General features: G+C 40.6%; 1 protein-coding gene across 1 annotated transcript; it reads left to right on the top strand.

Moving 5' to 3' along the window:
• Window positions 1–3,411: 3,411 nt before the first annotated feature.
• LOC138044924 (uncharacterized) lies at window positions 3,412–4,308 on the top strand. Its single transcript, XM_068891305.1, has one exon. The coding sequence runs from the start codon at window positions 3,412–3,414 to the stop codon at window positions 4,306–4,308; it is 897 nt and encodes a 298-aa protein (XP_068747406.1).
• The last annotated feature ends 11,877 nt before the right edge of the window (window positions 4,309–16,185 follow it).

Below are 16,185 nucleotides of genomic sequence, written 5' to 3'. Positions count from 1 at the left end.
TTCTGTTTTGTGATTCAAAACTACATTTTATAACATATGAAAAGCAGTAAAAGATAATGTAAGAAGTGTTTTTTCAGATGCATGATTTATCATTAAGCGATTTTTCACCGGTATGGTGACCCTATGGCGTTACTCTTGAAAAAGACTGGGCACAAATGTACAAGGAAGCCATCTTGTTTTTGTGGTAAATACAGTCCTCAAAAATGTGAACGATGAAAAGATGGATTCAAGCATACCTCGTAAAAGACAAAGAACTGAGCCTTATTGTATAATACATTGTACTGATGACAACACAACGTTAATCAGTCCAAATTCTCTTGACTCATGGAAAACGTTGCAAAAAGCTGGTGAAATCAGAGATCACGAAGGCATTCTTAGTGTACAGGTTACCGATGACCAAATCCCGAATGGAGTTTTTTACCAACGCAAATGTCGAAGCACGTTTACACACAAACATGACTTAGATCGAATTAAAAAGAGTAAGAATGATGAAAAAGAGAAGGAGGTGGAGGTGGAGACGAGTCATCTAGAGAAGAGATCATCTATAAGACAAGGTAAGATGCTTGTTCGGCTAAATAAAAAAAGTAAGAATCTTAAACAAATAAGATAATCATAAAGTAGCTAGTTGTGTATGGAAAGAAGAGTATCAGTATTGCAGAATTTTAGTTATAGTTATAGTTATCTATATTAATATCTTGTTTGTGTTTTATTATGAAAAGTAAAACTGTTCATAAAATTATAAAAACATTACTTTATTTAAGGAAAGTCAAGTACTTCCAGCTCCCGGGTGTACGAGAAACAGTGCATCTTCTGTGAAAAGAAAGAGAAGTTTTTAAAGGTTCAAAATCAAGGGAAGGCTTAACACAAGCCAGACAACTCGGAGTCGATGACACAGTGAGAAAAGCTGCAGAAATAAAACATGACAAGAGAATCCTGGCCCTGGCAAGCCGAGAGCTGGTTGCAGCCGAAGCTCACTGGCACCATTCCTGCTACAAGAATTATACGAGGGCAACGAGCAAATCTGTGAATACAACAGATACTGAAGAACTTCCTGATAGTTATACTGAAGCCGAGCTCAACGCATTTTCTAGATTGTGCGATTATATAAGGAATGAATTATTTCAGAGCAATAATATAATGGAGCTTGCACAATTAAGTGATATGCTTAGAGGGTGGATGTTGGAATCTGGGGTAACAGAAATCAAACCGTCAACAATAACTCACTTAAGAAGAAAACTTAGTGTTGAATTTGGAAATTCTTTACACTTGATTCAAAATGAATCTAACAAAGTTATCGTCTACCCAGATAGCCTCACACGGGATCAGCTAGTCTCATTAAATCATCGCCTACAAAAGGAAGTAAACGTTTTAAGGGCCTCTCGTTCACACATTGGCGAAAGTTTAAAAGACGTAGCTAGTGAGATTAGGCAGTCTGTAAAGCGACACTGCGCTAAACTAGAGTGGCCTCCAGATCCCTCCAATATCACCCGGGATAACAGTGGCGCTCCAACTATAGTGACAACCTTTCTTCAGTACGTTCTGGGTGGTGATGTTCAAGAGCTCGGTGAACGCATGACCTGGCTTTGCAGTTCTGTTGGCCAAGACCTTATGTTTGGTATAACTCGTGGTCGATACAAGCCTGCAAAACACATTCTGTTACCCTCGGCAGTCAAATCGCTAACAGGTATTTCATTATTATAAACATTATTATAATTGTTTTTACAAGTGACAAGCAATTTATTCACGGTTAAACTTTCTATCTATTTCAGATAATGTTGAGCTTATACAGATTCTAAACCGTCTTGGGCACGGTATATCATATTCTCAACTCGAAGAGGTTGATACAGCCCTGTGCCTACAAAAGCTTGCCATGACACCTGAAGATGGCGTCCCTCTCCCAAGTAACATACCCAGGTACAAATACTGTCCTCGCCTTTGACAACATTGATAGCCTCGAAGGAACCCTGTCCGGAGGTGGACATCGCATCGTGTTAATGGTATCGCCGTTCAGCCTGTTACTTACGGCCCTGATCAGAAAACAGGGGTCCCCAAGGTGGAAAAGACAAAGAAAAGATCCTTCTCTGCTCCAGAAGAGCGTCTCCCAATCTACAATGTTGGTAAGCGAGTTGGGCCCCCGCCAAGAAATGTGAGGGATGTTGACGGCGAAACAATTCTTAAAGAATTTACAAAGAAGAATCTGCTGTTCATCCTTGCTCGTCTACATTATGCAGCCCATCAACAAAAGGTCAGCAGCTGGAATGGGTTTAACATCACGGTTCACGACAAAGACGCCATCATTCCCAATAATGTAGGCTATTTGCCGACCATTAAATTAATGCACCAGCCACTGATGTTTCCACTGTCAACGAAGCCCTCAACCGATCTCTCACTATCATGCGCTCGCTCCATCTCAAAAGCATCATATGTGTTTTCGATCAGGCCATCTATGCCAAGGCGTTTGAGGTGAAGTGCAAGGAGTATGAGAAGTTCAAGCCCATAGTTCTACGTCTTGGAATTTTTCATACCCTTGGTACATTAATCTCTATCATCGGTAAAAGGTTCCAGGATGCTGGTCTAAAGGACGTATTCATTGAAACTGGGGTAGTGGCTGAGGGCTCCGTGTCTGCAGTTCTGGAGGGCCGAAACTATAACAGGGGTGTTCGTGTGCACAAACTGGCTTACGAAGCATTCATGAGGTTGGCATTGCAAGGATTTTATCCTTGGCTTAACGAGTCAAACCCAGCGGACAGTCGTCAAGTACAAACATGTCTTGATGAAATTGGTACCCTAGCTGATGAACTGTGTAAAGAGAGACACGATGAGGTTTTCAAGAGCCGAGTTTTCCAGCGTTTTTCTGACCTTTTTGCTGAATACACTCTTCATCTCCGGAATACCAATGGCCCCCTTTCAGGATTTTGGATGTCCTATATAGACATGATCGAGCTACTACTTCACATGATCCGTGCCTCTAGAGAAGGTAATTGGGAACTCCATCTCTCCTGTGTCCGCCAGATGCTCCCATGGTGCTTTTTCTACGATGCTATCAACTACGCAAGATACATGTCAGCTTATTACAGCGATATGACAAGTCTACCAGATGAGCACACTGAGGTACACGAGTTCATGAGAAACGGTGGATTTTCAGTTCAGTTGAGCAACGACAATACATTTGGAAGAATTCCCGTTGACCAGACTCTTGAAGAAACCGTAAATAAAGATACCCAAACACCTGGGGGTACCAAGGGCTTTAGTTTGAAACCTGGAGCCGTACAAAGGTACTACTTGACGGCAGAATTTAGAACTTTTTTCCTGCGCAGTTTGCGCGAAATGGTCGGCTATGTCAAAGGGAAGCACGGCCATGCTGACCTTCACTCGTCTCGCATTGCCCAAGATGAGAAAGATGTGGCCGCAATGGTTGATTTAATCAAGAACTGGACAGATCCATTTGCAGGTCATCTGCAACTGTCCAGCATCTCAACAGGAGCTGTTGCCACTACTGCTATAGCAGAGGACCTTGCGACCGCCTATAAAGTTGGAGAGGCAGCCTACGCTGATTTCAAGAAGACCCGTCTCGAATCACAGCCCCCAAAGGTAAGGTTGAATGACAAATTGAAGAAGCAAAAGCTAAAAAGCTTCAGGGCTTTATCGAAGACCAAGACAGTGGCAAAGGGTAAAGACACAGAAACTGTTCTGCGCGCTGATCGAAATTTGTATGCGCAGATGATCGTAATTGCTGAAAGCCGCAATCTGCAAATGCAAGATGTGTTAAAGCACCCATTAGGCCCTCTTCCTGCTTCCCTGGCCTGCAACAATGGCTTTCCCCGCAAGACCAATAAGGCACAACTTCGCAAAGAATTAGAGAAATTGATACAGCCAACAACAGAGGTAACACGGCCGTCAGCTTACCTAATAGATGGGATGGCTCTCGTCCAAAAGCTGAAGGTAGATTATCTCACATTTGGTGAGATCGCACACAAGATTCTATCTAGAGTGTTGCTTGAGGGAGAGGGTAGCAACAGAGTGGATGTGGTATTTGACGTGTACAGAGACATTGCCATTAAATCAGCAGAGAGAGAACTCAGAGGTGAAAGTGATGCTATAACTTTCAAGAACCTTGCGGCTGGCCAGAAGGTCAAGCAATTCAAGGATTTTTTAGGCAATGGTGACAACAAAACAAGTCTTGTCAGGTTTTTTGTGGAACACTGGCAAAACACACCGAGTCGCAAGAGACTGGAAGACAAGGAGCTGCATGTAACATGTGGAAACCGACGCTACAAGATCACTGGCAAAAGAATAGAGGATGAATAAGAGCTAAGATCTGAACAAGAGGAGGCTGATACACGACTTCTCCTGCACGCGCAACATGCAGCAAATGAGCAGCGATATAAGTCAATCATTGTATCCTCAGAAGACACAGACGTTAGAATCCTATGCCTTGCGTTTTCATTTTCCATTGATGTACCGATTTATCAGCGTTGTGTTTCTCAACTGAACGCTCGGTATGTCAACATTGGAAAAATAGCCCATGCTATTGGCCAAAATGTGTGCAAAGCACTATCAGGTTTGCACGCATTTAAGGGTTGTGATGAAGTGAGTGTCTTTGCAGGGATTGGGAAAGTGAAGCCCCCGAAGAAGTTACTGAGTAAAAAGGAATACCAACGCACATTCGAGCAACTTGGAGAAAACTGGTTGATGTCTGAAGATCTTTTGATGCAGTTAGAGGCATTTGTCTGTGATATCTATGGCGCAAAGAACGGTATCTCAGACGTGAATCAATGCAGATATTCGGTCTTCTGTGCAAAGAAAGGTAATAATAATAACAACAATAATAATAAAAATAATAATAATAATTATTATTATTATTATTATTATTATTATTATTATTATTATTATTATTATTATTATAAACTTTATTAAAGTGTCATATGAAGGTCGCTATTCGGAGACACCCAGCTATCTGCATAATATTAAGAAAGTAGACCACAATGACAAAGAATAACTTCAGCGATAAAGTGTTTTGTCGCCCCATACATGTACCTATGATATATATTCATATATTCATTCAGGTGAAGCGGAATCCCATCAGCTGCCTCCATGCCAAGACGGCTTGTATAAGCATTGCCGGCGAGCCAACTATCAAGCGGCGATATGGAGAAATTCTCTACGAAACAATGACGTTCCATCTCCAGTTGGTCATGGCTGGTCTCTTGTAAATGACGGAGCTCAAGTGAGATTGGTGATAGATTGGATGAGCGGACTCCCGGCACCAACAGCTGTAATAGAGCTTATATCATGTATGTGCAAGACGGCCTGTAATGATGATTCATGTGACTGCATTCGAAATGGGTTAAAGTGCTGCCACCTTTGCCGCCTAACAACTTGTTCTAACCGGCCAGATGAAGAAGAGAGCATCCATGTAGACCTGGATGAAGAGGACGTTGAGTTTGACTGAAGTCTCTTGAGTGTGAGTGCGACATTTTACCTACCCATGAGAAACACTTATCAATCTGAGAACACAGCTACCCACTTAAATCTTATTTTAACATACATTAAGAATAACGCTAATTGCTATAACGTTTAGTGCTTTTTATGGTAAAAATGCACTGAATTGTATTTTTTTAATCACATAAAAGAAAAAAGGCGAAAAACCAAAAAGATAGACAAAATTTGAGGTTTTTTTTTTACCACGACCGGAAGTGGCGTCACTGTCACGTGACTAGATTTTTTCGAAAATGAGTATGTAACAATAGAATACACTTCGGAGCCAATCCGCATACGAAGAGTACCAAAGTTCGGACTCTGCAAACAGTACGATGAATTGCCGATAAATCGCGAGGACGAACGAAATGTTCGGGTGCCCCGTGTTCGCAGATGATGATCTGTGAAGAATACGCTTCTGAGGTGAGGTTTTAATCCTTACAACAGTTACTTAACGTAGCTTTCGTATTTTGTTTCTAACCGACCAATTGAGCCCGTTTACGCGTTTCATGAAGCCGTCGTTTTCGAGATAAACAAAGCTTTACAGTAGCACGTAATTGTCAAACTATAGATGGTTTCACTGTGAGATCATCAAATTAGCAAGGTCTTCTGAATTGTCATTAAAAGGAGGTTAAAGATACCTGAAGAATAAATCTTTTTCCAAGTTTCCAGTTCCATGACGTCTTTCCTTTCGAAAATACAGTATTTCGAATTTCCTAATTGTCACCTTTCGTAGCTTATCATGGTGACACCATGATAGCAAGCTACAGTGGAACCCCGTTAATAAGGTTATCAACGGGCCGAAAAAAATTGACCGTATTAACGGGCTGGCTGTATTATCAGGGGTAGGGTGAAATTCATGACTAAAGGGCCTTAATGACAAATATCGCATTCGCACTTCCAGAAAAACTTTTCTCTTTAATAAACAACAGGAATGTACGTACAGTAATTGTATAAAATACTTGAAACTTCGCACAGTATGTAACACGCTTAAAATTGTTAGGTGTACTGTACGTTCTGAGCCTAAAATCAAAACAAGAACAGGCCCAGCTTACTATGCTTATGCTATGTGTTTTTGATGAAAGCACAAAGACTTAATCTCTTCGTGATTTGCCTTACTGGATTTTACAGTAGTGTCAAGATCATGTTTGTAATGAAAACAGGGAGGAGTGTTGCTGACAGTACTTTGTAAAGTAAATCGGCTGTTCGATTACAGCGGTAACTAACGAAGGTCAATGAAATTAACATGTCACAGGCGTTTGGCGTGAGTGGCCGAGTTAACGGGATGAAATTATAGAAGAGTCTACTGTTTGGGATTTAAAATTGTGGCCGTTGGCCGTATTAACGGGTGACCGCATTAACGAGGGTTTTCTATAAGAGAATGTATGGACATTCTATCCCTATGAATCTAAACAGTTTGAGCCTTTCAACTACTAGTACATTAGTAGATGTGTTCATACATTTTATCTCATGAGCGAAAAGTAAGCGTTTTAAAGGCAAAGTAAAGTCCACTTTGATCCACCTACTCAAGTAAAAGTTGAGTGATTTCAACGCTTCGACAAAGAGCTCAGAAACGATGTACCGCACAGATCTGAGAATTGGAGATGGTGTCTAAAACTGTTTGTCGCAATATTCCAAGTTATTGACCTTTTTCATCGAACGTTTCGAATTTATTTTTTTGTTGCGTGACAGTGAAAATTATCTATCGCACGTAAATTTTTCAATGCTCGAAAAACTATCGATATGGAAGCTGTGGAGAATCAATTCCCACAATTCAGCCACCCCTATTCACATGACAGAATATTCTACTTCTTTTCCCTTTGCACATCTCTGGAGTAGTCACATGCGCCTCTCGAGCGCCTACGTTTCAATTGGCCAAGTACGAAACAAAACAAGTAAATGTTTCTGCAGACAGTTGCTCATTCATAACAACGCAGATAATGTACCGGTGAAAATCGCTCAATGTTTACAATTGCAAATAAATTCAACAGGTGACATAGCTATAGGGGTAGTATGTTTTGGAACTGGTTGTTTGAATGGAAATTACGTGGGCGTTATGTCTATCTTTGCGGGATCTAGTATGTAGCGTGACATCAACATGATGAACTGGTTTCAATTGTAACAAGACGCCTACAAGGGCGTATCCGTGGAATGCGCAAACAGTTAACACAAATTGTCCAGTTACAGTCAACTTCAAGTAGAGGTAGACTTCGGAAAATGGCGAAAGATTACTAGAAAGATACATCTGTAATATAACTTAAAGTTTTTTGTTGTAAAAACTCATTACTAATGTTACTAAATTTGCAAATGCAAACAACGAAGCCCTATTAGCAGGTTATCAGGATACGGGATCTTTTATTTATTTATTTTTTGGAAGGAGACTTAATTCAAATCCTACAGTTTTACTTGCTTCGTTAACTCCTTTCATCCAAAAATTACAGGATCAGCCTTAAATCATCCGAAAAACTTATTACAAATCACAGTTCAACAACTTATCATCCTGGGCCAGTTGTTCAGAAACTGGGTTTTAAAACGAGTTTTATCCTCTACTCCCAAATGCTGTTCAAGGCTGATATTCAGAAAAACTTTACATTAGAAGAAGTCAATCTTGAAAAACAAAAATAAGCAAAGGAAACTGTGACCAAAAAGTTCAAAACATGAAACAAAAGTTTACGCTAATCCTGGATTAAGGTAATTGGCTTTCGAACAACCGGGCCCTGTAATCGACGTCAGGTTCTGTAATCCTGGTTTAGTTCCTTGCAAACTGTATAAATTTGCCGTGGCGAAGACAAGAAGACGACATCCGTGCTCTATTTCTGTCAATGCTCAAAAATTCCGTAATTGCGTGTTGTATAGTCCAGTCCAAAGTTCAATTTTACAATTCCATAATCTTAATTTCAGTAACTTGGTACCAAACGTTCCACAATAACTTGAAATCTCGTTAAGAAAAATCCTTAAATCCAGTAGTCCAGTCCGGATTGAGATCGCCAAAACTCTCTCTATCATCGATTCAAAATTCAACAAAAGCTACAAGTAGTAAATAGTTATCAGAAACTACAACAGTTCGTCCTGATTCTACACTCGAGCTGAACAAAAAACCCAAAAAACCCTTGTCATCGTTTTCGAGAGAACAGACAAACAGCCGAAACTGTTCTGTGCCTGCCCCTTACGGCACTGAAAAAGTACCGTACGTTGTACAATAGTACTTGACCGTACTCCTTGGCCAAGAAACTAATCTTAGCCAAAAGCCCGAGAAGCGATCAGGATACGGGATAATTAGGTAAAAAAATTGTGGGGATACGGGATTTTTAGTCTGGAGGTGGGGGGGGGGGGGGTAGAATTGAACTGAAACGGGATATTTTTTAAAGTAAGAACGCATTGCGTGTGGTAGTGCAGTAACTTGACAGTGTTTTTTCCCATAACTGTCAACTGAGCGGCGTTTTGTTTTTTCCAGGAGATTCAAGTCCTTGCACAATATGTAGCTCTAATAGTACACGACATTGTTTGGTATCGTAAATCATTACGGTGCCATGGTAGACATCTTTGCTATATACCCTCTAAGAAGACATGTGGTTCAGTAAAATACTAAGCCCAGAACGATTGAAGAAAATAACAGGAAATCGAGAAACATTTGGCTTCAAAGCCGATATGTTGATCATTTACAACTTCTTTTTCACCACAAGCTTATTAAGCGCGTACTCTGAGCTTCTGACACCTTTCCAAGACCAATGTTACTAATGTTTTTTCTCCCTTTCCAGCGGGGTTAGTATCTGGATGGGGGACGTTAAAATATGAGACTTTTGCTGTCAGGAACATACGCCCAAAAATTCTATTTTAACGCTCAAAAATGCGAACAAAGCAAGGTACAGATTTTGCTAGCCTGCTTTATGCAAAACAAATATTGACGAAAAAGTAAATAAATATTAATATGTAGTTTTTAAGGAGAGCAGAAGGAACTTTTAGGAAGTGTCGATCGAGAATAAAACAATTTGCCATCAGCGAAAAACATTTCGGGAGATTTTTGTTACGTTCCATCAGAGTTCAATTTTTCTATCGTACTTTTGGTCATACAAGTAAAATCGCAAAGTCGGAAGTGACATCGATTTTAGCGGCCGCCTGTGATCAAGTTATACCTTGCGTGTTTACTGACAACTCACGAAACAAAGGATACATCTGTGACAAAATGATGGCATAACACCTGGTTTTTGTTAGTGCGTTTTTTTTTCTTTCAAGTGTTATAAAGTTCGACAAGATCTATGTGCGAATTTAACATAAAGATCACAATCGTTGATGCTAGTCCAAGTGTCAGCTGAAGTTAAGCTTCTCCGAATGAGGTTAGTACTTGGATGGGGGACGGCTGCGAAGTCCCCGTGACGGCGATAGCTGATTCGTTTTTTTTAAACTTGATTTCATTTTTTATCTTGTTTGGCCGTTCAAAGCTATTTTCTTATTTTCTTTCTACGTCAAAACGGCGAACAAACTGGTTCCCAAGAAATATTGGAGTACGTATTCGTTCTATGCAAAATGCTTCTAATGAAGTATTCGTTGTATGCAAAATAATAATGTTCACAGTGGAACACACAAGTACGAAGCAAGATCTAGAAATAACGTAGAAAATTCTCCTTACCTTTAAAGCTTGCCTTTCTCAAAGAGAAAGCATCTATCCACTTTATCGAATAGTTTAATACTGAAACAATCATGGCGGGCGGAAAGATTCTATTATAAATATTTGCTTTCACCAATTTGACGGAAGTGTGTCACGGTGGCCGAGTGGTCTAACGCGCTAGCAGAGAAAAATCGTGATGTCTTGGGAAGTATAGGAGTTCTCCTCGGGGCAGGGAAGTTTGGAAATACCGTAGGGAATATAAATCAATCCACCCGACCGGAGATTAATTCAATTTCCGTGGGGTATGCACATTTGTGACTACCAACATAAAAAAGATTCCAGCCCGGTTTTAAGACGTGGATGCCTTCGGCATTCCACGTAATTAATTTGGGTAAGTGAAAAACGGTATTCATCTGCGAAGGTTCCAAGAGTGTTGTGAATAACGCGGCCGGTGACCTCCAGCTCTAGGGAACTAACATGAAGGTCAAGAAACTAACAATAATAAGAAAAAATAGACATCGGCGGATGATGTTCGTACAAAGAACGTCTGAGACAGAAAGAGACTAAGAAATCTCGGCCATTTATAACATATCATACCGCTGCTGGAAGTTCTGTACTGGCAATTTAGTCATGTTGTCAACAGGCAGGATTATAGTAAATATCTTATTCATAACATTTCTAGCCGGCTGAATACAGCATATTCACGTTTAGCTGCATTGCATTGCGTCATTTGCTACATCGTGGAACATGGGCCTTGAATCAGCAAACGAAATTATACGAGTCACGCTGAAGCCCCAACGTAGAACCCATCATTTAGTTGCTCCACTGCACGTTATCAATTTCGATTTTCATCTTATTCTGTTAGACGTGAGGCTGTTTCAAGTCTGTCGCTACCTGAAATCTACTCCTTCGCGTTTTTGTTTATTTTTTATTGTTGCAGTTGTTTTGTCACAGAGGGAGGTCAAATGTATTGCTCGAAGGGGTGTAGTACATTGCTTTTAGCCAATGAAATCACCGCCTCCTAATTCTATTGTCCATTTGCTGCACAGAAAACTAAATTCTTATCAGAATATAACTCGGATACCTTTCAGGTATTCCGAGTAATAAACAAATAAACCAGCATGTTAATTTTTTTAGTAGGCTAGGTATCGAAGAACCATAACATTTGCGCATGCGCTGACCGAGTGTTTGAACAAGAGAGAAAAACGCAGTACCTCCAGACACCGGCGCTGGAGCGTCGTACCAAACGAGTCATCCCGGGATTTCGGCCCGTGCGATCGCTTTTGCACGCAGCTGGCCCTTCGCTGCTTTCTGCTACCGACCTTGCCTCCCGGTACGGCATTGAGGGAGAGATATGTCGGCCCCTAAACCATATGTGACAAATCCCACGCCTACTCACAGCTCCAAACCGCCCTTGTCAATATAACGTAAGAATTCGATGGCTTAAATATACAAGGGTAAAGTCATTTTCTCTGTCATATGGTAAGCACTGGAGTCGCAGATTACAAAGTGTGCGCACGCGCCCTGCTAAAGGTAACATACATACAAGCATAAGCTTCTTTTCATCTGAAATTTCCGAATAACTACAGGAGCTTATATCTTCCAAACATTACAAATACATAGCATATACAGATAACTACTAAATACATAATATTTAAAGATATATTCATTAAAAAAAAAGCCGCTGTACAAAATGCGGCCCGGTATGGATAAAATCAGGTAGCGCATTCCGCAACTTAGCTGATACGTAAGAAAAAACAGAAATAAGACCATAACTGGTTGTTCCAGGTTTATTGAGGGACAGAATGTAATTTCCGCGAAGATCATGCATAACAAGGGACGGGAGAGAAAAGGCATTTTTCATATAAGCAGAAAAACCCTTTTTTCCAAAACAAAACAAAGAAAACATACTTTTATCAAGTAATACGAGGAAATTTTGAATGCGCTTATTGCATGGAAATGTACAGCTTGACGTTCGCAGTAAGAGGACAGGTAATCTGTAAATATAAATATCGTTATTCTCTCATTTACATTATTGTACCGTTTCTTTGACACGAGAATTAAAGCGAAATGAGAGCACAACTTTGTCGCCAATTTTCTATGATAAAAACTTGTTCAGAAATCCAAATTCTAAGTTAATAGCACACACCAGGCCTACTCCTTAGTATCTGGATAGAAATCATTTCCTCTGTCCGCGCCTCAGCAGTTCGATGAGGGCCACTCTCGTGCTTTTTAAGTTGCCTCGCTCATGCCCAAAAAGAATTCTGGGTAATTCTGCCATTCCATGACAAGGGAAGACTCCCGATTCTCATTTCATAGTTTTTTTTCATAAGTGTCGGGCCTCCCAGTCCTACCAGCAAAATAACGCATCGATTGAAGGTTTTAGCTTTCAAAACTTGCCCAGATTGTGTCAGTAGGTCGTGGAATTCGTCCACAGAAAGGCCAGAGAGACAACTTTACTCGTGAAGCGCTTTGTTTAATTTACAACAGAGCATTTTAGGCGTCCCAGTCTGCATGAAACCATCTCTCGCCTCTGTCTGAGTCAAGACCAGACACGCACGGTTCTTACGTTACCTTTATGCCTATAAAATCAACTGAAATGTCAATTGCTGGTAAAAAAAAATAATAAATTAAATAAACAAATAAACCGGCGTGTTAATTTTTTTTAGTAGGCTAGGTATCGAAGAGCCATAACATTTGCGCATGGGCTAACGGAGTGTTTGAACAAGAGAGAAAAACGCAGTACCTCCAGACACCGGCGCTGGAGCGTCGTACCAAACGAGTCATCCCGGGATTTCGGCCCGTGCGATCGCTTTTGGACGCAGTTGGCCCTTCGCTGCTTTCTGCTACCGACCTTGCCTCCCGGTACGGCATTGAGGGAGAGATATGTCGGCCCCTAAACCATATGTGACAAATCCCACGCCTACTCACAGCTCCAAACCGCCCTTGTCAAAATAACGTAAGAATTCAATGGCTTAAATATACAAGGGAAAAGTCATTTTCTCTGTCATATGGTAAGCACTGGAGTCGCAGATTACAAAGTGTGCGCACGCGCCCTGCTAAAGGTAACATACATACAGGCATAAGCTTCTTTTTATCTCAAATTTCCGAATAACTACAGGAGCTTATATCTTCCAAACATTACAAATACATAGCCTATACAGATACCTACTAACTACATAAAATTTAAAGATATATTCATTAAAAAGAAAAGCAGCTGTACAAAATGCGGCCCGGTACGGATAAAATCAGGTAGCGCATTCCGCAACTTAGCTGATACGTAAGAAAAGACAGAACTAAGACCATAACTGGTTGTTCCAGGTTTATTGAGGGACAGAATGTAATTTCCGCGAAGATCATGCATAACAAGGGGACGGGAGAGAAAACGCATTTTTCATATAAGCAGAAATACCCTTTTTTCCAAAACAAAACAAAACAAAACAAAGAAAACATACTTTTATCAAGTAATACGAGGAAATTTTGAATGCGCTTATTGCATGGAGATGTACAGCTTGACGTTCGCAATAAGAGGACAGGTAAATATATATAAATATAAATATCGTTATTCTCTTATTTACATTATTATACCGTTTCTTTGACACAAGAATTACAGCGAAATGAAAGCACAACTTTGTTGCCAATTTTCTATGATAAAAACTTAATCAAAAATTCAAATTCTAATTTAACAGCACACACCAGGCCTACTCCTTAGTATCTGGATAGAAATCATTTCCTCTGTCCGCGCCTCAGCCATTCGTTGAGGGCCAATCTCGTGCTTCTTAAAATGCCTCGCTCATGCCCAAGAAGAATTCTGGGTAATTCTGCCATTCCATGACAAGGAAAGACTCCCAATTCTCATTTCATAGTTTTTTTGATAAGTGTTGGGCCTCCCAGTCCTACCAGCAAAATAACGCATCGATTAAAGGTTTTAGCTTTCAAAACTTGCCCAGATTGTGTCAGTAGGTCCTGGAATTCGTCCACAGAAAGGCCAGAGAGACAACTTCACTCGTGAAACGCTTTCTTTAATTTACAACAGAGCATTTTAGGCGTCCCAGTCTGCATGAAACCATCTCTCGCCTCTGTCTGAGACAAGACCAGACACGCACGGTTCTTACGTTACCTTTATGCCTATAAAATCAACTGAAATGTCAATTGCTGGTAAAAAAAATTAAATATACAAATAAACCAGCATGTTAATTTTTTTTAGTAGGCTAGGTATCGAAGAGCCATAACATTTGTGCATGCGCTGACGGAGTGTTTGAACAAGAGAGAAAAACGCAGTACCTCCAGACACCGGCGCTGGAGCGTCGTACCAAACGAGTCATCCCGGGATTTCGGCCCGTGCGATCGCTTTTGGACGCAGTTGGCCCTTCGCTGCTTTCTGCTTTCTTTACAAAGTGTGCGCACGCGCCCTGCTAAAGGTAACATACATACAGGCATAAGCTTCTTTTCATCTCAAATTTCCGAATAATTGGAGGAGCTTATATCTTCCAGACATTACAAATACATAGCATATACAGATACCTACTAAATACATAATATTTAAAGATATATTCATTTAAAAAAAAAGCCGCTGTACAAAATGCGGCCCGGTATGGATAAAATCAGGTAGCGCATTCCGCAACTTAGCTGATACGTAAGAAAAAACAGAAATAAGACCATAACTGGTTGTTCCAGGTTTATTGAGGGACAGAATGTAATTTCCGCGAAGATCATGCATAACAAGGGAACGGGAGAGAAAAGGCATTTTTCATATAAGCAGAAAAACCCTTTTTTCCAAAACAAAACAAAGAAAACATACTTTTATCAAGTAATACGAGGAAATTTTGAATGCGCTTATTGCATGGAAATGTACAGCTTGACGTTCGCAGTAAGAGGACAGGTAATCTGTAAATATAAATATCGTTATTCTCTTATTTACATTATTGTACCGTTTCTTTGACACGAGAATTAAAGCGAAATGAGAGCACAACTTTGTCGCCAATTTTCTATGATAAAAACTTGTTCAGAAATCCAAATTCTAAGTTAATAGCACACACCAGGCCTACTCCTTAGTATCTGGATAGAAATCATTTCCTCTGTCCGCGCCTCAGCAGTTCGATGAGGGCCACTCTCGTGCTTTTTAAGTTGCCTCGCTCATGCCCAAAAAGAATTCTGGGTAATTCTGCCATTCCATGACAAGGGAAGACTCCCGATTCTCATTTCATAGCTTTTTTTCATAAGTGTCGGGCCTCCCAGTCCTACCAGCAAAATAACGCATCGATTGAAGGTTTTAGCTTTCAAAACTTGCCCAGATTGTGTCAGTAGGTCGTGGAATTCGTCCACAGAAAGGCCAGAGAGACAACTTTACTCGTGAAGCGCTTTGTTTAATTTACAACAGAGCATTTTAGGCGTCCCAGTCTGCATGAAACCATCTCTCGCCTCTGTCTGAGACAAGACCAGACACGCACGGTTCTTACGTTACCTTTATGCCTATAAAATCAACTGAAATGTCAATTGCTGGTAAAAAAAAAATTAAATAAACAAATAAACCGGCGTGTTAATTTTTTTTAGTAGGCTAGGTATCGAAGAGCCATAACATTTGCGCATGGGCTAACGGAGTGTTTGAACAAGAGAGAAAAACGCAGTACCTCCAGACACCGGCGCTGGAGCGTCGTACCAAACGAGTCATCCCGGGATTTCAGCCCGTGCGATCGCTTTTGGACGCAGTTGGCCCTTCGCTGCTTTCTGCTACCGACCTTGCCTCCCGGTACGGCATTGAGGGAGAGATATGTCGGCCCCTAAACCATATGTGACAAATCCCACGCCTACTCACAGCTCCAAACCGCCCTTGTCAAAATAACGTAAGAATTCGATGGCTTAAATATACAAGGGAAAAGTCATTTTCTCTGTCATATGGTAAGCACTGGAGTCGCAGATTACAAAGTGTGCGCACGCGCCCTGCTAAAGGTAACATACATACAGGCATAAGCTTCTTTTTATCTCAAATTTCCGAATAACTACAGGAGCTTATATCTTCCAAACATTACAAATACATAGCCTATACAGATACCTACTAACTACGTAAAATTTAAAGATATATTCATTAAAAAGAAAAGCAG

The sequence above is a fragment of the Montipora capricornis genome, chromosome 4, assembly GCF_036669925.1.
Source record: "Montipora capricornis isolate CH-2021 chromosome 4, ASM3666992v2, whole genome shotgun sequence".
Lineage (NCBI taxonomy): Eukaryota > Metazoa > Cnidaria > Anthozoa > Scleractinia > Acroporidae > Montipora > Montipora capricornis.
The sequence above is the reverse complement of the archived record's forward strand: the minus strand, read 5'-3'. Positions and strand labels throughout refer to the sequence as shown.